The 27,529-nt window shown below is 35.3% G+C and overlaps 1 protein-coding gene across 50 annotated transcripts in view; it reads right to left on the minus strand.

Annotated features, from left to right (window-relative positions):
* The window catches only part of ANK2 (ankyrin 2), a 603,826-nt gene that overhangs the window by 131,774 nt on the left and 444,523 nt on the right, over positions 1-27,529 (minus strand). For 47 of the 50 annotated variants that reach the window (XM_031467121.2, XM_064480111.1, XM_064480286.1 and 44 more), the window contains 5 exons: positions 10,082-10,180; positions 5,414-5,599; positions 4,952-4,975; positions 1,827-1,925; positions 514-612 (listed from right to left, as the gene is read on the minus strand). In XM_031467121.2, the coding sequence (XP_031322981.2) occupies positions 514-612; positions 1,827-1,925; positions 4,952-4,975; positions 5,414-5,599; positions 10,082-10,180 (507 nt within the window). The remainder of the gene's footprint in view (positions 1-513; positions 613-1,826; positions 1,926-4,951; positions 4,976-5,413; positions 5,600-10,081; positions 10,181-27,529) is intronic. The other 3 variants (XM_064481197.1, XM_064479872.1, XM_064480468.1) reach the window with 1 other exon arrangement.

The following is a 27,529-nucleotide window of genomic DNA, read 5'->3' on the forward strand; positions in this document are numbered from 1 at the left end:
CAACCAAATAACTGTATCTTTTTTCCATAAGCGTAACAGGAGATCTCCTACTCAGGTCCGTATAGCACAACCACTTAAGAAAAATGATTTAGGAATGGAAAAGTTGGAAGCAAAAGATTTTCAATATGTATTAAAATATTTTATATAAAATCCACACTCTCACAGCTTAATGTACACTAATGAGTTTGGGTTCCTGATATTGACAACTAACCAAATCAGAGATGAGCAAGTTCAGCCTTTGATCTTTGTTCACAGAAAATCAATAAGCAAGGACTGGTAAAACTGTCTCACTGAGGGACTAGCATTCTGTTCCTCCCCAGCACTTGTGAGCAAATATTAATTCCACCTTATGATGTGAAACCTTTAAATATTGTATGAGGTTTAAATCAAATCCAAGAAAGCAATTTCCTTGAAAATGCATTGCCAGTGTTGAGGGACTGGTATTTTAAAGTGTGTGTTAAAAGAATACAAAAAATAATAATGGTAGGAAATTGAAAGAACAGAGACACTCACCCTAGTTTTGGCATCGATCTGACCACCACGATCCAGTAAGAGCTTCACCATGTTTGTGTTTCCCCTTTTGGAAGCCACATGCAGAGGAGTGATTCCATTCTACACCGTGGAAAGACCAAACAAGAGCATGTTGGGTATGACCAGGCATGATGGTGATAACTTTGTGTTAAAGAGCACAAAGGAGATTGTGACTTATTTTGCAATTTTATCCGAGGTTCCTATGGTTTAATGCTTTTGATTTTTAAGGAACAAAAAAGCACACAAAGCACAAAACACTGTAGAGAATGAAAAATGGAATGAAACTGCATAACTAAGTCAATAATTACAACATAGGTACTGAATGTACACATTACAGTCAAGAGACAAAGGGAGAACTTGCACATAATAGAAACAAATTTTCAGATCCTACCTAGGATAGAGCCCTAGTCCAAAGTCTATCTTTCTTATCATAATATCCATGCACTTAAAGATTCTGGAATCTTAAAGTTTCCTATGCTTAAAAATAGAATACACATAAACACATCAAAATTCAATGGATAAGATGATTCTTAAAGACACCTTCTTCACAATAATTCAGTATGAAAAACTTGAAAATAACATTTCAGTCCAGAAGACTTCTAAGGACAAAAATAACACATACATGAATTATATATATTTCTTTTATTAGCTAACATATATCATCATAATGTCAAGGATATGTACCTGATTTTTTGATATGTTATAATTTTGCAAATATTCGAGTATTACGTTTACTGATTCATATTAAGTATACTGGGTTTTATAATTGTCATGAAAGTGAATTCTTTTCAATAAAAGCATACCATTAAACATATATAATACAACATGATGTCTTTTTATTATTTTGGTAAGACTCTTCATACAGGCAAATTCTCAATTCATTAAAAAATAATCCCTGTCAATTAGTGTGCCCTATATCATTATTAAGACATAGTATAAATATACTTATACATTTTATACTTAATATTTTAACCGTTTAATCATTTATTGGCTTGAAGCTGTTCATTCATGATTCATGGTGTGATCTTTAAACATAACTGTTCATACTGATGTCAGAATTAACATCCTCTTTATTGCAAATGATCTGTGGGCATGAGAATTTACACATTCTTATCTTTCACTTGGGTCACAATGACTTCCTGTGATTTGAAGAACAAAACATGGAAAATCTAATATCTTCAAGCAGACAGATCCAGGTAAGGAAAAAGAAATAAAATCTTTATTGTTGCTAATTGTTACTTCAGTAAAACGCCCACTGACTGCTACCTAAAATGAGAAACTGTTTTAATTCATACCCTTGCTGTGAAGTCCACTGCAGCTCCCCGGTTCAGAAGAAGAGTTGCCACGTTGACGTTTCCATAGTGGGCTGCGATGTGCAAAGGGGTAAAACCACTCTATGGAAAACAAGGAAAATGACAGTCAGTAAAGCATTTCACCTCCATATGCTGCAGTCACTGGATTAGTGAAGAAAATCACATGGTAACTGTCTGCCTAATATGTGATCAATGCAATTCAGATCATAAATGCTTTAATAAGACTCTTTAAGCTTTAGTGCTATCATTTAAATTTAGTGGTAAATAAGTCAATATATAAACAGGAAAATAAATATCCTACATTTCTTGGTGACACTATTTCTGATTACCTTAACAATTTATCTATTTATGACATTTGTTGTTTATAGAAAATCATGCTTCTTGAGTTGGTTTAGCTTTAGAGCAAAACAGAATATGATTAAACAACATATTTTTACAGCCATAGAATTAAAATAATTACAAATAAAAATGTTTTCTCTAGGAAAAAAAACTCAAAACTACTGTTTTCTTTTTGTTTGTTTTTTGGTTTGGGTTTTTTTATTTTAATGAAAAACAGCATTGGTTGGTATTGTATCTTTGGAACTATGAAAATACTGTGAGAAATTCTTACAGAGGATGTACAATTCATCCCACATCATTGACACTATCCTGATATTTCTACTCTCTTTATCTATACAGAGTTTAGATAGACTACGTTGTTCTAATGAAAAAAAGTTAAAAAAAACAAAAATTAAACAATATGCGTGTAATCCATATGAACATAAAATAAAGAAAAAATGAAGTGGAACCCATTTTTGAATGTTAACTAAGCTAAATTTTATCAGTAAAATGAGACTGATATGAAATAAGCAAGTTAAATCAATTATATGGGCATTAGAAAACTACTCTCTGAAAGTTTGAAAAATTAGTCTGAAAATCTAAAATGGAAGAAAAGCACATTTCCTTTCATTTCTTTTTCAAATGAAAATTTAGCTAGAAATTTTTGCCATTTTTACAGGAGAAACATATTCATTCTTTTCTTATTAAAGTATGAAAGATGTATTATTCTTGCTCTCCATAATGTTCATTGTTTAATAAAAGATTATAGGAAAAATAAAGACTGTTCCCATAAAACTGGATATCAGATCCTGCAGTTTGAGGTTATTTTTTATTATTTGCTTTTATTTGCAATGAACTTTGATGTGTATAATACTGTTTTTAAGAAATGCTCTAAATCACCATCATTATTTTTCTATTCATTTGATATATATCAGCTTTGGTAACTTTGTTTGCAAAATGGCCTAAATAAGCATTCAGATACTTTAGGTAATAGAAATTCCTCTGTGCTAACAGCCAAATTAGCTGCAAATAACTTCTGACTGTAGAGAAGCCGGACACAAAGTAAGAATAGTAACTATCAATCCAAAACCTACCCTTGCACTCATGATATTTTTATTTTGTGTCAACACGATGCCAAGTACTCACGTCAATAGAGAGGGGAAAAAAAAAATCACTCTACAACCTGGCTGTCATTTTATAAAATGTCAAACTTTTATATTTTAGGAAATAATCGACTAGATGTTTTTCATTTTTATCTTGATACTTCCTGTTGCCCAGTCATATCCTGAATATGCATCTATTCTTCAAGTTACAATTTAATTTCAGAAAAACACAGTGACTGCTGATGAATCATTTTCAAATTATTCAAGTATAATAATATTATTTTTCCCATTTGTAGAAATAAACTAATATATCATCTGACACAGCCTCACTGAAAATCCATAATGATGCCGCAGGCTGCGGCTCTGGGATCAGCACGAGACTGGTAAAAGCCCCTCAGAGGAATGTTTCCCTGATTAACCTGGAGGTGGAAGGCAGGGGTCACCTTCTTACAGGATTATCCATGGAGGGGTTTCCCCTCTTTGTTAGTCTACTGTCCTCAAAGAAATATTGCTAACTCAGTATGTATCTGTTCAAATTACTGCTTTCAACAGAATGATTAGAGCCAATACTGCTTTCAAAAATGTACTTTAAACAATTACCAAAAATCACCTAAAAATAAAAAGTATCAAAATCACCAATTAAGATGTCAATTTGTATGATTCCAGTCTTGAGCAATTTCACCAAACAGTTGTGGCTTTTTAAAAATAATCTCTGACCTAAGTTCCATACACAGATATGGAACAGAAGACATGATATGAATAATTCAACTATAGTCACATCTCAATGGGTAAATTTGTTAATAAACAAGATAGGAGTTTTAAAAATATACTACACTTGGTAAATGCTAAGTATGAATGCTCAAAACCCCCATAGATACACAACCCAGTCATCATATGAGATGTTAGTCTAAAGAATTCCCTCAGCAAAGTAAAAATCAACCTACATAAGTAGTCACTTGCCTTTGAATACAGGTTAATTTTTATAATATACTGTCAACAGTGTTTATGTCAGTGCCTCTCAGTAGCCTACGATCAAGGAGAGACCACTGCACGCACTCACGTGCACACACACACACATACATTCAGAGGCTTCTGAACGAAGTGTTCTGTTGATTTTGTTGATTGATAGTATTTATTTAGGTATGTGAAAAATACATGATTTCATGACAACTATTGTAAGATAGCAAGATAAAAGCAAATGCTTTGCTTGTGATATGCTCAATATCACTACTGATTATATACAATGTGGTAAAAAAAAATACAGAAAAAAAAAAGGACAACTAAAATTAGATAAAAGGATAAAACAGTGGCAGAGAAACCTCCTTAAATCATACTTTACTAAACTCTAAATTGAGAATTCTCATTATGAAAAGGAGGTCACATCTCTCACAGGCAAAAAGTTCATAATAAGCTCTCTTAGTAAAATATATATTGCAGAAGAATCTTGTTTCAATGCTCTAATAAGCTATTTAAATAGTATCATTGATTAAATAATGCTTCAAATATATGCTACATTAAATTTTTTGAATTATCCATTTGCCTTAATTATGGGCAAAGTTTCCAAGTTAACTTCCTAATAATGAAAGTTCCAGTCATTAGTATGAATTAGTGAGCATTTATTCTAATTGGACAAAAAATAAAATAAATAAAAACAAGGCATATTTTGGCGTAACCACAATACTGTACCTCGGTTGTCCTATTCACCATCATCTGAAGCAGTGTTGTGTGGGAAAAAGAGGGAAGATATTACACAGTGCAAAATTAAGGAAACAATCAGTCCGCTCTCTGCAATTGGGTATACCATTCCAGCATGCCAAAATGCATTCCACTGAGAAAAGACATCCATAACACTATACAATTGTATCTTTCTAACTCTGTTTCTATTACTTTTTACCATAAATAGAATAAATAAGCAGATTTCCAAAAAGCTGAACCTCATCTTTTAAAAAAAAATATCTTTAGGTTTTTTGTTTGTTACTATACCCAATAGACATCCCCTTTTTCTCTGAAATACCTCTGAAAGTAATTTATCTCTTTTGATGAGCAGAAGTAATTTTGCATTATCACCACGGCCTACTTCTTTGTCATCCCCCAGGAGGAATCTGGCGGCACGACGAGTTCCTCTCCACCAGTGTGTTCAGCTTTTACCTTGGATTGTACGTCAGCGTTGTGATCATTCTGAAGCAGGAGTGCGGCAGATTTGGTGTCATCTTTCCTGGCTGCAATATGCAGAGCTGGCAGCCTCACTTTTCCTTTGGTGTCATTCTCCAAGAGGATGGCCACTGCCTGGTTGTGTCCTTGCTGGAGTGCCACAGCTAGGGGCGTAAAGCCATCCTGGAAAAACAGAAGGAAAAATCTCCCATAAACTTTCGGGAGCCTGGGAGTCAACTCCAAGAAATAGTGCATCTCGTTTTTAAATTAATGATTAAAATTGATAAGAAAAACAAAAGGATTAAGTATTCCTGTGACAAGTAAAGCAAATTATAGTCATTTGTTATACTCTGCACTGGCTTCATCAGATTGTTTTTTTAATTTCTAGTCTACATATTTTTTAAAACATCTGCATTCCCTAACAAAGAATACTGCACATAGCACATGTTCAAACGTGTTTTGAATGTGAAAATAAAAATTAGAACCAACCCTACAGAATGCCTGCTTATGGAAAGGAAAATGTGGGAAAGGTAGAAATAATACAGACCACGTCTGACTGAGAATCAGAGATATGGTAGCCAAGACAGGGAAATAAATTACATGATTAACTATGCAACTTGCTAAGTATCTCTACATTAATTAGGGAAAACAATAATAACTGTTAATGGAATGGTCTATTACCAATTAATTTGGGAAATTTGGGACATATATGATTTAAAATTCTTTGGAAAATAAGGCTACTTCATAAATTAGTTGAATTATATTTTATTTAGATCATTTAGATATAAAATTGTATGTGCTAAGTAATGCTAAAAAAAAAATCAGCCTTTCAATTAGAAATTAAAAAAAAAAAAAACCCACAATAGCACAGATCATCAAAGTTGGAGGAGCCGGGGTAGATGGATAATTATGCTGGAAAACTTGGAAGCCATGTTTCCTCTCTAGAAACAAGTATTCAGTTAATATAAAGGTGATAAATAAGTAGAAAAAATATATATTCTAGGCTCTATTTATGTGAAAACCTCCCTTAATTCACAAAAGCTTGAAAACATATCTCAAAGTTAGATGCTTCCATTCACAGAGAGGAGAGATGAGGGCAATCGGATGGTATATTTAATGACTACGTTCTAGAGATAATGGCAATTTACCCAAATCTAACTACTCCATTTGTTTTCAACAACCATATTTAAAAAGGTAACTGTAGACTTCTGAGGGAAAATCATTTTCCTCAAATGCATATCATATATGCACTACCACAATAAGAATTGAATATTTTAAATTAGAATTGAATTTTAAATAAGCACATTACTTAGTGAAATGGAAGAATAAACCATGTCGTGTTGTAAGGTAAAAGACAGTAGTCTAGATTTAGAACTTTATTTGGCACAAACTAAACCCTCTGTGAAGGAGGAAAGAGCAAGTTCATCATGATTTGCATACTTAATTTGATTTCCCCACAACACTGTGATAGTTGATATTAAAAGAGAGTGAACTTTATTTTTCTGTTAGAGACAAAGCATTTGCTGACAGTATCGAACCTAATTAAAAAGTTTTTAGCCTTTAATTTTGGTAATATTCAGGGAAAAGGAAGAGAGTAGAGAATTATAAAGATGGTATTGGAGGGACACAGAACTCTCTTCAGAGAATTTAATTTAAACTCCACCACATGGCTTCCATTTTAATCTACACTTCATGGGAGAAGGATGAATATTTGAAATGATTTTTTTCAAGTATCTCAACTAGCTCTATGAAAAGGAAATCTATATTAAAATTTAGTAGCTTCATTTTTCATCATTTATTTACAGGTGCCAATTGTTATAATTATGGGAAATCTCAAAACTTTCAATATTTCTTTTCAAACATGAGTTTCATTGCCATATTGAATGATCTCAAAATTATCTGATTTTTAAAGTAGTCACAATGTCTTGATTAGTAATTAATTTTTGCAAATTAGGGCTACTAGTGGGTTCAGGGTAAGCATCTTCTCTTGGTATATTCAAACATGTACACATGACTCTAGGGGGTGTTTAGCAATGCAACCTTAAATATCAAACAGCAATCAACTGTGTAGCCCTGTGAAGATGTTATGTTCAATTACAGAATGACAGCTTAAAAGGGAACATGCAAAGGTTTTTCCATATGTGTATTTCTTGATAATCATTAGGACCAGCAGTCTGGAATTAATCAACTAAGTTTATATTTGTCTGGTCAGGAAAAATTAACTAGGAAAAATTAATTTTAGTTATTTAAATAATTTTTAAAAAATGAAACAAATAACAGGCGTATATGTGTCTAAGCTAGGAGTCAAAAACCTTACGTGATTTACTTGCAAAAGCTGCATTTCTGTGTGGAAATCAGAGACAGTTTTAATTTTCTGAGAATCACAGTGCCACATGGCCTCTGCTGATGCAACATACATAAAGGGGTATTTCTGGAACCAGACTGAGATGCCACAGAGGTCTGGACTGGAGGAGCCTTGAGACAGCTGAGAATGCCATCAGGTTGTGTTTCTCTAAACCACACACTAGAAATATTGTCTATTTGATAAGTAGAACTCTGTAGTGTAAAAGTTTCTCTAGGTAAACGATTCTGCTTTCAAGGAAATAAACACAGATTTCCTTATTTTAGTACATTCCTCAGAGGCCCTAATGCAGAGATAGTGTCTCATATTGTTACCCAAGCTTTGCCTGAGATTATTCACACGCTACTCGTTGAAAGAATTAGTGTCTCAGAAAGTCACAAAATAAATCATAAAACCATAATCATAAAAATCACACTGTAGCCATGTGTTAAGAGTGTAAAATCTGTGTATGTTGAATAGAGAACAGGAAATCATTTCATATTAGGTAGTTGTGCTTTCTTTTCATAAACAGGAAGCATGGTCCCATTAATAGTGATGTCTTGGGATTGTTTTTAACTAACGAGAATAAGCTGTCAGAAAGTTATTTTGATTGGTTCCATAATAAAAGTTTTCTCCCAAAGGGCCTGGACATGAACTTAACAGATTATAATGACCTCTCCCCACAATGCAGGGTAGAAGGGATTTCATGTTTATTTCACCTAAAGACTCAATTGTTCAGAAAGGAGGTCATATTAGACATTCAAAATGATTAAGATAGGTTTGGGGGGGAGGGGTGGAACAAACACCTGCCATTTATCTTTTACTCCAGGCCAGGAGTTTTAAAATTTTATCAGTGGAGCCAGAGAATGTGAAATAGGAAAAATAAAGCCTGTGTAGTCTGGTTGAAAGAGATGAGGAGAGGGTGTCCCAGTGGAGCTCTCTTCCCCTCCCCTCCTGTGTCTCCTACTCCTAACCTTTCAGTGGCCCCTGAGGCATTTTCACCAAGCTCAAGAACTTCTTGAGCTTCACTTAAAAGTCAATGTTCTAAATAATCATTGAATTCTCTCCTTAAACTGCCTAGGCAAAAATGAGAAGGAAAATACAAAGCATGTTCTGTTTACTGGAGGACACTCACAGGAAAAGGAAAGTCATGTTCTAAGTTGGCCCACTCCAACCCCTTTTTATGTCTAGATGTTCTGAATGTTTTGAAACAGGATTGATTTGGAACATTCTGAAACAGGAGGGAAGAGGGCAAGGCACAACCATTAAAAGAATGACACAGCAATTAGCACCAAGATGGCAGAAGACTCCGCTCCCAGGAGACCTTGAGCTCACTGTAATATATTAACATGGTAAATGGCACATCCACAGGTGCCTTGAAAGTTCTGAGGCTAACCATAGAAGGCCAAAAAGTAGGCGGTGGCCCAATTCCTGGGAATCCCTGCCCCTTCCCCAAAGTAGCTGGAATAATCCTCCCACTTGTTAGTATATGAAGCTACCAAGCCCATAAAAACTAACAACTCCACACCTTGTGGTCACTCTCTCTTGCCCTCTGAAACAGCCCACACTCTTCTGCAGACAGAGTGTGTATCTACTTTTACCTTAAACTAAATACCTCCCACACTTTTCGGTCTTTCTGGCCTTCTGAGAGACAGCCTGCACTCTGTCTATAGGGTATATATCTCTCTGAATCTACCTTCACTCTATTATGGCTCACACTTGAGTTCTTTCCTGCACAAAGCCAAGGACCCTTACCTGGTGGGGCGCATCCCAGGGACTTGCCCGGGACCTGGGACACTGTCATCCTCTTGTGCCCATTTTTCCTGTATCAATTCTATTTAGTTGTTGCCATAATCATAGTCATACAACCAGATGTCATAATTTGTGGTTATGAACAGCTTTTTAGTGACACATTCCTCATGAAATTGTACAAACATAAATAACCATGAATTAGTGATAATCATTAAAAATGTTCCTTTAAGGAATTGTATTAGATCCTAACAAAGATAAAATATTAACAAAAAGGGATGGGTAGAGTTTACTATAATCTAATTTTAGAACAGTATAAAGTTCCTAAAAGCTAGAGAAGGGCAAACTAATAGAAGCACAATTTCGTGTAAGAATAAATTGACATGAATCCCAAATCAACGCATAAACTCATTGAACTCTGTGCACTGGGTCATTCGTTCATGGCCACTGTTGTAGGTTGCAATAGTAACACAAACACTCCTAGGATAAAAGGCAGGGAGACCCTTTGCAGCTGGATGCAAAGAATATGGACACTAAGATCAAAGAATTCAAGTCTTTCAAGTTGACAGTCTTACCTCAGTAGCAGTGCTCTGATTAGCTCCATTTTCTAGCAAATATTTCACAACATCAACGTGGTTCTCTTGGGCAGCCATGTATAAAGGAGTGAAGCCATTCTGAGGACAAACAGTAAGACAGGTATCTTCAATCATTTGCAAAGTTTAAACCAGGAAACAGTACAAGACAAGGGAAGAGAGAATACTATGAAGCAGAACTTTGAGACGGTAAAAATGTATCTTCACGCTGAAGAAGTCATACATGTATTTGCCACTATAAAACTAGACAAAATCACAGTTAACCAATTCCTACACACAATTTTTTAAAAAATGAGGAGAAAGGGAAGAAATATCTCCCTCATTTCCTGTCTTCATTTCGGTACCAGAGATTCACATTTCTCAACACCTAACACATATTTAGTGTCTTAACAGCTATATAATTCTATAATAATAGAATTCTCACTATATATAATATCTATATAAATTATTTGTATAGTATCTCCTGTATTTATCAATTAATAAACTATTTAAACAGATGACCATGACCTTGAATATACACAGTTTAATACTCTTGAAGGTATAAATTATTACTCATAGCAGAATAGGCTGGGAGAGATTGCAAATCTGATTGAAAATTTTAAAATCTATATTTCAACACTCTGATTGAGGTAGCATGATTTACACGGAACATCTTTCCATTGTTCTTTTTAAAAGCCATTCTGAAATTCTATCAGTCATTAATTCTCATATTCACTTAATTATTTAGTAAAAATCCAAGCACTGGCAGCTGGACCATCACTGGAGACAACTGTAAACAAGACAGACATCTGCCCTCGTGGAGCATATACTATGGTCACATGATAACATTATGTAGTCATAGATTCTTTTTTAAAAAGCACCGAACTTTTATAACATGAGTTTGAAACTAAGTTTAAATTGGCAAATTTTCTTTTCATTAGGTCCTCTGCAATATGTAATATTTCATTAAGGTAAAAATCTACCAAACTTTATTAAAAAAAGAAAACTTATCAAATAATTCATAAACTCTCAAAACACAACAATTCTCTCAAAATTATGTCAGAGTCCTAAATACAGTTGATTCCCTTTAAAAATTCCACTCATGAATGAGAAGAAGTAAAAACAAAGATGAAACTTCAGGGATTTTCAAAAACTTACAAGGAGAGCAAAATAGCTTTTTCAAAAAATTCTGTATATGTGTGGAAACATTATTCAACATGGTCAAGACACAGTAAAGTATGGAGGATACAAGAAGAACAAGAAAAGTAATTTTAAATTTAATTACAAAAGAAAACCTGTAGGTTTCAAATGATGGTGGAAATTTTTAAAGCAAGAAATATTACAAGAGGCATGAACTGACAGTTTTGTAGGATTCAGGAATAACTTGCTAGCTGGGTGACATATTTTTTAAAATACAGCAAACAGGTGAAATCTTGTGTATTTTAAGAACTGAAGAGGTGGCGGAAGGATGGAATTAGAGATTCAAAGGAAGGGAAAGCCAGTGAGGATGGTTAAAAACATTGTGTGGGTTGGAATGGAGCTCTTTCACGACAAGTAAAAGGCAGGGATGTAGAAAGAAAAAAAGAACTTTGAATAGAATAAAACAATTTGCATACATGTTTTCCTCTGACAGAATCTCGTGTATAGATCAGGAGAAAGGGAAGTTGCCGGGGTTGCCAGATGAAAAGGGGGGAGGAGACTTGTGATCCTTAGGCTCCTGTCCTGGGTCCTGAACTTTAAAGGGACCTCCTCTCTCTGAGCAGCGAGGGGATCCAGAGGGCCAAGGGACAAGCCCGTCTTGATCCTGCAGCTTCCCTGCTTCCAGACCACACACCACACATGGAGCCCCAAGTGTGGTTCCAGCGCTTGCTCAGACTTCCTCCTTGGGTTCATTTTTCAAGGGTCCGCTGGTGTGCACACCCTGCAGTAGTCTGAACAATGGATCCCAAATATGTCCACATCCTAATCCCTGGGAGCTGTAAATGTAACGTCATATGACAAAGGGAATGTTGCGGATGTGACTAAATTAATGGGGAGATTATCCAAGTGGGTCTGATGTAATCACAAAGGTTTTTATAAGAAGGAAGCAGAAGGTCAGAGAGGAGAGGAGACACCACATCGCTTCTCACTCAGAGCCTCCAACAGGAACCAGCAGTCCCAATACCTTGGTTTTAGCCCTGGGGATCTAATTTTAGACTTCAGACCTCAAAAATTATAAAAGAATAAATACGTGTTATTTCAAGCCACTGCATTTGTGATCACTTGTTACAGCACCACCAAGCCTCTACTGAATTGGACTCTCCACATATGAAGCCCAAGCACATGCGTATTTTTTTTAAAAAGCTCAATTTTTTAAATCACTTTCAGGACTTTGTTATAGGTGATGCAGAAGAACTGAATGGTTTGGGGCTGGGGTCACATTTCCATTTCAGAAAGTTCACTCTGGTGACCACAGACGCCTGGGTTTGGGATGGTGGGAGACAAGGAGAGAAGTAAGAGATGAATCCATTTTTGCAATCTTTCCAGTAGCGTATTTAAAAGATGAAGGCAACTGGAGCTAAGATAACATCCTGGCTAGAGGAAGGGGAGCTATTTACTGTCACCAAACATATAAAGTAAGAAGGCAATAAAGATTTACTCCAGGTCCTAAAGACGTGGGAAATTATCCTTCCTTAACTTACTGATGCTATTTCAGGAGAGAATAGTCCACCAGAGACTGTGACGCATGCCTCTGGATAAGTGGGGCAGGGCTGGCAGCACTTTGACGCCACTGCAAATTCCATAGGCAAGCTTTTATCTTCTCACATAAATCAACAACACAGGATTATGGGACCCTGTGTCCATGCCTCGAGGTGCTTTCCAATATATTGTTTCCATGTTTTCCTAAAATAGTCTGGTTGCACGTAGGTATGAGAGTACACATATTTTCTCCTCGTTGGTATGAAAAAAACAAAGAGATTCGCAGCCTGGGTTGATACCTGGAGGGTGCCAATAAGTACAGCATTACTTGTCGTTACAGTAGTTCCATTGCGACCAATAGGTGCCTCTACCAACTGGTTATTAAATATTTTCAATGTTATTCCTCTCCATGGCAAATTATTAATTATTTGCCATTCATTTATATTTGTTCCCCAAAACTGTGTTTGGTGACACTTCACTGCTCGGCACTGTGTTCAACTTTGGTAATTCAGAGATGAAAGCTCCCTGTTTTTTTAGGAGCTTACAGTCCAGACGCTGAGATGGGCAAGTAAGCAAACTACTGTATTACAATTCAGTGAACACATACGTTAATTTCTTTAATTAAAAAAAAAAGTGTTGGCTATAAGGAGAACATACAAGGACACAGAGCTCAGCTGGATAAAAAATGACATCCGAAGGAAATCACTGGTTCTGACACTTGGAAGATACTGGGAGTGACTTGGTTTGAGCTGAATTATGAAAACCCTGAATTTAGGCACAGAAGCAAGAAAGGTATTTCAAACAGAGGAAACCCTGTGAGAAGAGAAAGCACTGAACATATAGCACTCTTCTGATAATTCAGTGTGACTAGTTGAGGGAGGAGGCTGAGACAGGCAGTGATCAGCCCCCTCCTGTCATGCAGTTGAGTCTGAATTTTATTCTGAAATCTTGGGAGTCACGAAAGGGTTTTAAGCAGGGGTTTGACATGGTCACATTTGCATTTTAAAGAAATTAATTTGCCAGAGCTGGGGAGGATGAATTGGAAAATGGCCAGAGTACAGTCTGGGAGAATAGAAAGGTTTTTATAATAATTCAGATGAGAAGTGAGGATTAGAAACATTAATATGATTTTGAGATTTCAAAATGTCATTTAGTATTCACGTATTTATATTCCAGTTAAAGACTATAAATGGTTTCAGTCTGCATGATTTATTTGTCATTGATAATATTTCTGATTTATTAAAGTTGTAAAACTTTTTCTTCAAACCCAGAAATTATATCATACTTTAGAGAACTCAAACACTTGTAATATTACCAAAAATGTTTTTACTATTTTCGTTAGTGATTTAATGATGAACCAGTAATCAGGCTTTAGCCATTGGAAAGAATTTTTTTTGGTAACTGGATAATCTGAGAAAATTGAATGAACATGAGCTGATAAATTTCCTATCAAATGTAGACTTATTACAGCTTGGGGGACATTTTTATGCAAGTAGAGTCCATTGATATTTATATGTTACTTCAAATAAACTATACAGAGACAAATAATGTCAGTATGAAAAGTAAGGAATGATTTAAAATCAATGTCATGATTTTTGAAAATTGTAAAAACTATCATTATTACCAATTTTTAAAGAATCTTAACTTTTCAGACTTAATTTTGTCAGTACATAGAGCCTTATTCTTTTATTACACAGATCAAAATTTATCAGTTGGATGACTTGAAATAATAAATCATTTAAAATTACTTTACCCTTAACATGAGTCCATGTTATTTTTCATTTCAAAAAATCTTTTTTTAAAAAAAAAGTGAGATATAACTGACATATAGCATTATATTAGTTTCAGGTGTACAACATGATGATTTGATGTTTGTGCACATGGAGAAGTGATCACCACAATAGGTCTGGTTAACATCTGTCACCATTTATAGTTTTTCTTTTGATGGGGGCTTTAAAAAGTATTTTTAATAGCACCAAATTTGTTCTAAAATTTTTCATCTTGGCACTGGACTAGGTGTTTTGAGAGTAACAAATATGGACGGAATATTGTTCCTGCCTTCAAGAACAAATAATGAAACAGAATTCACTGAGTATACATATACAGAAACATTTACAGCACAAGACATACCATAATTGCCAAAAGAGAAGTGTAAATAAAATGCTGTCAGAGCACTAAAGAGTGAGCAATTAATAACATGAAGAAAGGTGTCTCTGGCCCAAGCCAACAGACCTGAGAGGAATTAGGAAGCCTTAATGAAATCAAGGTGGTAAATCTAGAGAAAATGAAATGTCCTTTGCCGTTTTTTGTTTCGTTTTGTTTTTCTTCCCTATTCTTGTTTCATTCTCCCTGTCTCTCAAAAAATGTATTTGGGCAGAAGTCGGAGTGCATTTACAAAAGGCATGTATCTCACTTGGGGAATTCTGCTCCCTAAGCCTAATACTGAGCCTAGTGGATGAAAAAAAAAGAACTGGAAGTAAAATTACCAAACATGAGTAAAAGCTCATGCAAGAATGCATCTTGAAAAGAACTCTTACAGGTGTACAACTCTTAAGGTCTAAATTTTTTTAAAAAAAGAATTCAAAGATCTCTTAACCAGACTGTTAACATAGATAACTGCAATTCATATATAACCTATTACCACCCAGCTAAAGATATGCTTTACATAATTTCACAGATCAAGTGTGAGCTAAAAGAGTAAAAACTGACTATGGAAACTTCAAATGATGTATTAATTAATTTCTTTGTAAAAGCTCATTGTTATTTTATTTGTTCTTCCTTTCAGTTCTATCCTGCTAAAATTAAGAAGATTTCAATGATTAAAAGAGATTGCCCTATTTTTCTAGCTGAAAATGTTACAGCTAAAAGGGGATTTATCATTTTACAGTCGAGAAAATTGTAACCCAGAGACTGAGTCAACTGTTAAGTGGACTCGCCAGCTACAGAGGTTAAGGAGAGACCAGGAGTTTAGTAAGAAGTAAATGGACATATTTACTGTGGACAGAAAGTAAAGTAGAGGCAAAGATGCTTGGAAACTCTAACCCTTTTCTTTTCATCTTTCAGGCCTTGACACAAGTGTCACACTCTCTGATAAGCCTTATTCAATGCCCATAGCAATGCTTAGCACATAGTAGGTGTTGAATAAATATTTGCTAAATGGATGAATCAATTAAGTGGAAGAGGATCCAAGTTTCTTTTTATGCCTGTGGTGGTTTTAAAATGTGTCTGTAAATTCTCTGACACTCCTCCCTTCAAAAAGTGGAGGTTAATTCCCTTCCCTTGAATGTGGGCCAACTTAGTAATTCGCTTCCAAAGCATCAGTTATGGTGGAATTGACGATGCGTGGCTTCCGAGGCTAGTGGTTAAAGTCACTGCCCTGCTACCAGTCTCTCTTAGATCACCTGTTCTGGAGGAAATGAGCTGCCTTGTCATTCTGACATTCAACCGGCCTGTGGAGAGACTCACATGAGAAGGAACTGAGACTTCCCACCAACCACCAGCACCAATCTGCCAACTATGTGAAAAAGCTACCATGGGAATGAATGAATCCTCCAGTTCTAGGAAAGCCTTCAGATGGCATCAGCTCTGGGAAACATCTTCACTACAGCCTCATAATTTCACAGCTAAGCCAGGGCTGAATTCCTGGTCCACAGAAACTGTGATAATAATATATGTTTATCGCAATTTTTAAGTCACTAAGTTTTGGGGTAATTTGTTGTGTGGCAGTAACTAATATAATATCCAACAAGGTCATATATGATCTGGCTACGGCCTCCCTTGGGAACTATACCTCTTACCACGCTTACTCTGTACTGCTTCCTTTCTCTTTAGGAAAGAAATTCAGATCCTAGACAGTGTTTTCTTTTTTTTTTTTCTTCAAACTTTCTAGTCATATAACTCTCTTCAAATGCTATCTACCCTAGAAACTCTGAAAATAAAATATTAAGCATGGCTACTCTATTTGATGTTAAGTGAGTTATGACTGTTCAGCAATGTCTTCCTTACTTCCTAACTACCAGGACAATGGCTTGTAAACTGTTGTGTTCCAAGGAGGTACATCAGGGATCCTTCTACAAGAATGGTGAGTTTTGCGAGCTATCACTGTTGGAAAACACAAAGACGAGGCAGCCTAACATGGCAGTCATGTGTTACTTTCCTTTACGGTATTTTGCAACTAGAAAAGATAGAGTCTTTGCATTTGTAAGAAGTAATGTGTGAAGTAGGGAGGTTGTGTACATTTGCTTAAATGGAGCAATCTGTATCTAACAGAGTTTGAAAATTACAGCTTTAAATATTTATAATACCCTTCATTCCATATGCCATTTGCCAGTTAAAAAGAACATCACAAACAGTCTCTACATCTACCGGAAAACACATCAACAAATTACTCAGCCAATTCCAACAGCAGAAAACGGCATGGAGGGGAGGAGCCAAGATGGCAGAGTAGAGCCTCAGCTCACCCTCTCCCACAAATACACCAAGACTTACACCTACAAACCCACTGAACCCCACGGAACACTTACAGAACTCTAGCAAAGTGTCTCTCGCTTCGAAATACAGTAGGATTCTCACAAAACCTGGCAGGACTGAGATTGGTTACGACCTCAGACAGAGAGGGTGTATTTGCTCTCTCTGGACCTTTCCTGGACTCGCGCCTCTGGAACAGGCAGCGAGCTGAGTTCTGGCGCCTTCGCTGGGGGCAGGGCGGGGGCAGGGCGGGGGCAGGGCGGGGGCGGGCATTCACAACAGGCCTGCGCACGCTGTCCGCGGAGGCGGGGCGGGGGTCTGCGCCCACGCTGTGGCGCACCACTGATAAAGATGAACCGCAAATTTATGCTATATAGCCCGGGGAACAGTATTCAATATCTTGTAGTATTGTGGTGAAAAAGAACATGAAAACGGATATATGTATGTTCACGTATGACTGAAACATTGTGCTGTACACCAGAAATTGACACAACACTGTAAACTGACTATAGTTGAATAAAATACATATATGGCAATTAAAAAAAGAAAACAGCATGATTATAGATAGCTCTGTGTTTGCACTTAGGGAAAGCAGCATTCGCCTTTTGATGAAAACTTGTCTTTCGCAAGAAGGTCAGTGTCGAGATTTAGGTGTTTTCACAGAGCAGAATTCTTCAGGAGCCGTAGCTGTAACATGCCGGGAGGCCTCTGTCACACACAGGTTAGCACTGGTTGAGAATTACTATTAAGCTTCTATCCCAGATACTATGTAGTGTCTCCTTTTGAATTAGCATTATGAAAGATAAGGTTGGGAAGCATCCCAAAATTATCATGCAGTTTTAAAGTCAGGATGATTCAAATTATTTCCCTAAATATCTCGTAAATGTGCAGCTGCAAAGGATGTAAAAAACGAATGGGTACTAATTGTAGTCACAAAAATAAGGACTACTTTGTGTACTCTGGGGGTATGCTTAGGCAAAAGAACAAAAGATATGCTTGTCCGCGTGCTCAGTAGTTAAAAAAACATTTTATTAATTAAACTGTCATACAAATTTTCTCAGATAATCTGAATATGACAATTCTTTCCTAGAGTTAGGATGTTACAAATTATCTTAACCATCTTCTCTCCAAAGGTCCTCTTTAAAGGATTGTAGCTAGGCTTACAGCTAAACTATTAGATGATATTTAAATGATTAATGTACTAAATCTTTCTAAGAAGGTTAAATTTTATGGGGTGTTTACTATGTCCTCTTGTGTTATCCCCACCACTATGCTATTAGGGCCATTTAAGATGATGGCTCATAGTCACTTACCCAAGGGCACAGTGACAAGCGGTATGATCTGGGTCTGAACCCTGAAGGACTCCAAACTCAGAGCTCCTTCCACTCCCCTCAAACTGTCCCCTTCACCTGGGATCAAACTGACCCAGAGAACAATCACACTTTTCTCTGGTAATCGAACACTTAGCCTTCTCCTAAGCCATTCACTTGAGATGACAGTATTGGAAATGTCAGGCCTTGCTGGATGAAGACTGTCGAAGTGCACTCTTAGGCACCAGAAGTCTTCCAGTTTTTATTTCCAGTGGTCAAGAAATTTAGGGTAGTGGTAGAAGAGAGAGAAGGCTGCACATTTTATATTTGTTATTTAACCCTACCAGCCCAGTGAAATAAGTAAGAAATCCCTATATGTCTCAAGGAAATTAACATTCACGGGGATTAAGAAGCATGCCTGAAGTTCCACCCCACTTACAGTGCAGAACTGAATTTGAACCCACACATAAACGAATTCTAGAGCTCATGTTCTTTCTACTACAATATTCTGTCATGTGTTTTAGCAGTAAATCTGACAACGTTTTGTCATGTCTGGCAATTGTCAACAATCAGAAACACCACTGAAAATGCATCCCCATTGGGTCTACCATAATCACCGTTTTCACCTCCTCACGGATAAATTACCAAGAATTTATGTGGATAATTTTACGTATTTCACGGAACTTGCTCCAGTGCACCCTATACATCAACCTGAACTAACCTTCCTAAAAGCTGTTTCAGCAAACTACTTTCCTACATTGATTGTCATCTTACCAACCATGATTAATGATCGGTTTTCACAGACCATGGCTAAAGATGAAGATCTTTTAGATCCTTTTCCCATTGTCGTATTAAGAACAAACCTTCAGTGTGAATTCTGATGTTTTTCCAGACCAGCTTGTCTTGCCAATATTTCTACACTCACCAAGCTCAACTGTACCTCCTACCACTCTTGTAACTAATCTTCCTGTAGAAAGTCTTCTGTTTCAATTTCTACTCTGCAGACCTTATCTCCTTTTCAAAGCTGGGCTCAGGTTGTCTATGAATTTTTCATTAACAGAATTTAGGCAATTTCAACCTTCCTCTCTAGATCTAGTCTGTTCCATACAATTTAGTACCAAATCATCTACCATCTTCTGCTGTTTGCCTTTGTTTCTTGTGTGCTTGTTTTGACTTTGCATGCAGCCTGTCCATTTTTTAAAAGCAGCTTCCTGCCTGGCACTTGTTTAGAATCCTCCAAAGCAGTGAGAACTCTGCTGAGTACATAGTGAGCACCCAGTAAGCAGCTTCTGAATAACAACTTTACTCTCAGTTCCTGACAACTGTAGATAACTTAGATTTGACCTTTTCTCCCTTATTCAAGTTTAAAATTTAAATTTAACCAGTGACTTATCACTAGTTCATTCTACAAAGGAGCTGAAGTGGTTGGTGGTATTTTATTTATTTTCACATGACTCCATAATGTTGAAAATATGTATCTCCATGTTTCACTTTATAAAAATGAACTGTTAAACTATGGCTGCATAATTTTATAGGTTATGTTCTTGGATTTGTAAACAAAAAATAAGTCAAATGAATTTTTAAATAACCATAGGTAAAGCAAATGAATTTTAAAAGAAAGTAAATGAAATTTTTTAAATGAAGAAAGCAAATGAATTTTCAAAATGGAATGCCCAAGATACAGTAGTAGGTATTTGTTGATGCCTACTCAGGATCCTGTCTCTTTTTTGAAAGCATCCTGGTTTTTCCCTAGAGTATCTATCCTTCCTCATGTAATATATGTCATTCCAAGAAGCTGAACTTCTCTCAATCTTCTAGCCTGAGGAAGAGCCTCAGATGACTTAAGCCAATCAACACACTCCATTCTCTTGGATACAATGACTGGTTCAAGTTTAGGCAAGAGATGTCCCAGTCAGTCAACCTCAGGATTCTCTTTTGGAAAGCTGGGACAAAGTTCTCTTATTTTAACTCTGAACAAGAAAATGTCTGGCTCTAATCTTAAGTCCACAAGGCAAGCCAGCCTAGAATAAAGCTGGCTTTGCAGAAATGACAGCAAAGATAAAAAGAGAATTTGAGCCCTTGGTTATGAATAAGAAGCAGAGTGAGGGGACAAAAAAAAAGCCCATATAGTACTAGAGCTTACCTTATATTTGAACTTTGTATTCATGAAAGCTAAGAGAGTCCATTTTTTATCTACCCAAATATGCATTAAGTTTTTTCTTGTTTGCAATTTAAGGCATCCAAGTTGATACTGACATCTATACTAAAATATAGCTTATACTGCCATTAGTTTAAAATAAAAGCATTTTCCAGGAAATCTGGAGTATCACAAAGTGTCTCACAAAACTAAAAGTATTCATAGGGATGTAATGTACAACATGAAGACTATAGCTAACACTTCTGTATGGTATCTAGGATAGTTGTTAAGAGTAAATCCTATGAGTTCTCATCACAAGGAGAAAATTTTTAAAATTTTTTCTTTCTTTTCTTTTTATCATATCTATATGAAGATAAGTGTTAGCTGAACCTATGTGGTAATCATTTCACAATATATGTAAATCAAACCATCATGCTATACAACTTAAACTTACATGGTCACATATGCCAATTATTTCTTGATAAACTTGGAAAAATAAAAATATAAATAGACTTTTAAGAATGAGGTTAAACTATAAAAAAGCAAATGGATCATTTTGAGTAAGGAAATGCATTTGCTCCTCCAAGTGATAAGATTTTAAAATACTTCTGTTCTGTGTGAGTGACAAATACAAAATAAAGTATTCAGTGATAGGTTTTCTTCCATTATTATTTTTGCACATATAATGCTAACTTCTATTTAAGCTGTTGATAGAAATGACAAGTTTATCTAACCCTGGATTAAATGCTTCCTCACTATATCACATAAAATTTTATAATAATCTATATAAATGCCTTTATATTGTATATGTAATAAATAATTTTAATGGTAACAACTAAAATTAAATTTGCAGATGTTTTGCCCTGACTAATCTCTATAGAAGTAATAAAAATGCCTCAGTATCAGAGATGAAACTTTAACATACATCTAATTAATATTTGAATATTGAAATTAAGTGGAAATTAATTCTCGGGTACATTTTCTTTAAATAAGTTTTTTCTAGATGTTCAAATTGCTGAACAACATAGATTACTAGGATCAGCTCTTTAGTATGTATTACAATTTACTTGGTATATGTAGCAAATGCTTTTAAAATGTGTATTTTTGAGCAACCTCATAAATGACCCAGAAGCTTAGAAGCAAGAGGAAATGTCACCTCCAAAAGCAAAAATATTGACTACTCTGTATAAGTTCATACTATTGAGAAAATTAAGTCAATAACAATCACTGTATGGTGCTTTTATTTTCCCCAACAGAATAAAATCTATAAACCTGAAGTAATTATTTTGAATTCAGCTACAGTACTAATTTAATTGGTTACTGTTTTATTATTTTGAGGTTGATTAAATCTAACAAGGATCAAAGAATTTTGACTCACTAGATTAAAATACTCAAAATAATCTATAGTTCTTTTACTTCTCTCACACATTATACAAAAAAAATTAAATTAATATTTACCAAATAGTTTTCTTACTTCTACCCAACTAGCCTTTGAGAAACTAAAATGCTGCTCCAAGTTTTCAAAAATACATCTAATATCAAAACACTATATGGTTTATTTGGACCAATGTATATAAAGCCACATTTCTTATAATCCTGTCAACAGCTGCAACTAGTAGACTTAGCTTTGTTAATAAATATAGAAGGTGATCAAATAGCAGTTTTTATTGCCTGAGACACGCATCCAAAAAGTTTAAATATTTAATGAAATGACATTGCTTCCTTCAGCAATGTTAATTATTTTTTTGCCATTTAATGTTAGAGTACTTTGCATGCTAATTTAAAAATTAAAACACAGTTGAGGGCACGCAGACACAGACACAGTGACAGACTCCGTTGGGATTCAAACATTCTTTCTTAGTCTTTACAAGTAAAAGTTTTCTTTCTTTTGACTCCAAAATATTTGCTGTAAGTTTTCTCAGTCACTCAACACTAGTCAGACTTCATTGCCATTCTTACCTTTTGTGTGATATTAACAATTCGGGATATAACCAACATCTCATTTCCTATCATATTACACCAATAGAAATTAGAACAAGACATGGGGACATAAACAGGTCCATTAATATTTGAGCAACAGAGTAGTTTAAGGGCAATAAAAGCCTTACTATAGGACTCTTCCCCTACTAAGTGTGGGTTTTTGTCTGTGCTGCTTCACCCTTATCTGAGCTCTTTTAAAAGCTGCTAGGGAGTTAGAGCAGACAGTGCTCTCAGGCAGTGTTGAGACCAAGAAAGGAAATAGATTCATTAAAATAACCAGCCCCAAGTGATATACTCAATATTTAACAGCTGCTTAACACATCTGAGTTCACAAGTTGCCGAAGATAACCTCAACGAATGACTAACATCAATGTAATGATCCAAAAACTCATGTAGACAACACATGAAACCATTCGGTCCTGTTCCCAGACTCAGTGTCCTTTGGAGTATTACTTCTAATTGGTAATTCCAAACATATTCACATTCACAAAGAACTTTAGGTTACTTAAAATACTTTAGGTGCACACATCGTTAAAATACATAATCTGTAGTCAAGAGAAGGCTATCAAGGCTTCTATGAACAAACTCTGGTTGCAGAAATCCAGTGGGGGGATAAGCAGGACCAAAATGAACTGGTGCTATAAGAACACTTGGATTTGGCAGCCACAGAAATAAGGGAAATGTGATAGATGGTGGGAATTGTCATTTCTGGGAAAAGAAAACTTGCTGATTGCCGTCTAGAATCTTGAGTTCATACAAGAGACAGAGAAGACACAGAAGTTGGTTGTCTAAACATGCCTGAGGCTGCTCTTTGGAAGAGCTGTCTCAGGTGCATATATATGTCAGGGGAAGAATTGGCACTGAATGGAGAGCGAGTTCTCATCCAGGAAAATAAACTCTGATTAGCATCTGAGGTGACAAGGTTGATTCATGCTATTTCTGAAACTGCGAGTGTGACACATCCTTACAGAGACAGAGTCTGCCCTACTCCAACCTAGAGGTACCTACAGCAGCACTTTCCTTCAAAAAATGTTATTAGATCTGCTTAAAAATCTGGGTGCATAGAGTTCTTGATCTCAAACTAGAAAAGCTATAATTTGTACCCAAACGATTTTGAGGGAAGATGTAACCCTTCAAAGCTCATCCATAAGAGGCTGTATGTATGCCCCATCCACCTCTTATTCTTCCATTAAAAATCAGATTTTAAACAAAAATATATTCTGATAGTCCTGCCTGAATGCAGTGGCTTCAAAATGCACCCAGAAACAAACACCAGGCTGGTCTGTTAGATGTGCTTTCTGGAGCATGCCTGCCCAACAATTGTCATGGATGCTGAGATAATTATTATTATGCTTTCAAATGGCAATCTTTTAACAGACTAATTGCAAAAGGGAAAACTAGTTTGTGTTCATAAGGCATCATCAAAGAATTCTTATCTTTCTTTTGGTTGTGGCAAGTGAATTTTTACTAAATCATGTAAGTGCACAATCAGGTTGTTTAGATGTAAGTACCTTTAAAGGTCTAACATTAGAATTTGATTTGTCAATAGAGTGTTTTCCTTTCCTAACGCTATAAACTACACCCCTTGAGAAAGCTTGTATTGTGTGAGATTGCTCATAGCATCCTGTAGGGTGGCCTCAAACAGTATCTAATTACAAAATCAGAAGGTGACCAAAAAAAATTGGTAAAATGGTTTGTGAAAATTTATACTGCTTTAAATGATTTTCTCAGTAAATTGAAAGATTATGGCAAATACTAGTAATAAAATCATTCTGCCAAAAATTGCTTTTTCCTTATATACAGTAATGTATTAAGAGGCTGGGACTTGAAATATACCAAGAAGATGCAGAGAGTAGTTTGAACAGTTGAAAGCGAGAAAACAAGGACTTTTCTAAGCAAGCAATTTTTTATCTTCAGCCTTCAAAATGTGTCTTTCATGTGTAAGAAATTAAAAAGAAGCATTTACTCTTTTATTAAATCATATTTAAGAAAATTTGTTAAATAAATACTGGGATGAAAAATGTAAATTGTGTTAAAATAACAGAAAAGAGAAAATTAATTATTTAAGATAACACAAAAGAAAAGTGATATTTTTAGTTTGGTTGTTTTAACTACCAAAAAGTGAATAAAACAGAAAGTGTTTCATTGCATCGCCAACGGCAACAACAGTACGTGGCACATGGTATGTGTTCAATAAATATAATCATTTTTCTTTCTTGTTTGTAGCAAGTGCTTTTTTTTAATTATTCAGCTTCATGCCCTTTGCTCTGAACCTGTATCACACTAAGGAAAAATTATATATTGCTAATCACTAAAGATGAAATGCTGCATAATCTTTTCTCTACCTCTCCTCCAGATAATAATGATCTCATAGCTCCAATGGACAGTCAGTCAAAATAACAGATATTGCCCTCAATTGATCTCCAGAATATTTATTGCTTATTCCATAACTTAAGTAGGTAATACCATTATACCTAATAATTAGGGTAATAGCTAACATTTACATTGCATTTATTGTGTACCAGGCACTGTTCTAAGCACTTCACAGGGTTCTAAACCACCTCATCTTTATATTGACTCTGTGTAGTAAATATTATTATCCCTATTTTAAAGTTGGGAAACTGGAGTCACTGAGAGGTTAAGTAACAAGCCCAAGGTCACACAAACAGTAAGTGACAGAATAAAGATTTGTCAGGACTAGACTATGGCATCTCTCAAAGTCTACATCTCTGCATGTAGACTTCCTGGATTAAGTAACATATTTCATTGCCCTTTTTCTCTTATTCAGAAGTAGAGTGGAATGTGCCCTGTTTCTGTGTTTGTGTCCACCTAGTGACATCCTTATCATGCTCTCCTGAAAAGATACATCATTACTGTTTTGCATTTTAATGTCAAGGTTTTATTCTACTGCTTATGTTTCCTGCTATTCCTGTCTTCAAGCCAATATGTCATTTAAACCTAAAGTTGTCTAAGGGTTACAGTTTAAAACATTGTACCAAGTGTGTTCAGACAAGCATGTGTGAGAATCTCTTGTACAATCAGATAGTTAATAAATGTCTTTTGATGCCATTTTTGGTTCACATGTGTTTCAATTTCTGAAAATTGAAAATTTTAAAGGGCTGCTGGTTGTAAAGGAAAAGATGTATACTTTCACAATGATTTGACTTTGTGATCTTTTAAAACCATTAAACAAAAAACTTCCCAATGATTTGAAAAGAACAAAAAATCTGGTTGAAGTCAGTTACATGAGCACACTCTGATGAAGCTTTAGACTGTGCTTCACAAATCTAATTTCATATTGAATATTTAAAGACCTAAGCTACCATTTTTAGATATGAAACTTACTACTTTGCTTCCATATTTAACTTTTTAATTATTTAAGAGAATAATTCATTTCAGCTTTCATACTGAAGACTATCTTAGCTGAATACCATGAAAGGACATTTCTGTGAGGCATGGGACAGAATTATGCAGACAGTAAGTTCTTAATAAATTAGTGAATGTAAACATATTTTAACAATTGATTAGTTTTGGATTGCCTAAATAATTATATCTTCTATAAAACCACATTTTTGTCTTTTTTCCCCCCATTCATATTCTTATTTCATTGCATTGGCTAGGGCTTGAATGCAATGCTGAATAGCATCACTGACACGAGTTTTTTCTTGTTACTGGCTTTAATGAGGATACTTCTAATACTTTACCATTTAGACTGATTTTTGCAGTGGCTTTTGGTATATTTCCTCCAAGAGCAGCCTGATATTACTAGTTGGGTAATTTTTTAAGTTATTAAAATTAAAATTATTAATTTATATACATATTTAACACATCATTTTAAATAATATTAAAATCTTAGATACAAAAACATGTGTAGTGGAGGGCTAAAATGATCCATAATATATCACCAATTCATCCTGAAAAGTGGTATCTGCCCAAATAATAGGTGTGGTATAGAACTTTACATTTAATGAAAATCAACCCATATCGATCAAACACATTAGATATTTTTTTAAACTATTTAAAGTTGTTTCTCTACACCTTCCACTTGTAACTAGCCTCACTGTTACTTGTTCTAACTACAGTATACTACTGCTATATTTTAAATGCTTCAAAAATCTTTTTATTATTGTACCATAAGCAAATGTAAACAATACTTTTTAGGTTTATGTGTTCTATTTACAATTTTCCACATTTGGAATTCACCTCTGAAAGTGATTTTTAAAAATAATAATTGGTTATGACCACATTTAGTTAGTTGTACTTTAATTTTCATCATCCAGAATACCTAAGTTGAGAATTCTTATTCTTTAATGAAGCTTTTATGAAGCTGCAAGTGCCTCTAAGTGATTGATGTTTGTACACTAAAAGTCCTGATCACTGAATTGCTTAAACTAGTGAATGACTATCATATCTGCGCTTAGGATAATGCAACCTCATGCACCCAAATTGACAGTGTTTCAAAGAGCATGTGGGAAAAGCCAGTCATTTGAACTATAGATTTCACTTTTAGTAGCAAAACCTACATCAATGAACTGGCAGTTGCATTCTTCACCATGCTAAGAACAGACAGCCATGGGCTTGCAGAACGGCTGTCCTTACACAAATGCCCCATCACTGAATCTGGCGACAATGACAGCTACCAGTCATTCAGCTCTCATGCCAGTGTTGTTCTACATGCTGTACGTGAATAAAACAGTTTAATTTTCACAACAACTTCTATGAAGAAGACACTGAAGCATTGTTACATGAGTAGAAAGTAGAAGAGTTTGATAATCTAGCTTCAGAATTTGTATTCCTATCCACTTCGGTATGCTGCCTACCTATGCTATGTCAAAAGGGATCACTGGCAATTTTAATGCCTTAAAAACATGTATTCTC

This window comes from Camelus dromedarius, chromosome 1 (genome assembly GCF_036321535.1).
Source record: "Camelus dromedarius isolate mCamDro1 chromosome 1, mCamDro1.pat, whole genome shotgun sequence".
Lineage (NCBI taxonomy): Eukaryota > Metazoa > Chordata > Mammalia > Artiodactyla > Camelidae > Camelus > Camelus dromedarius.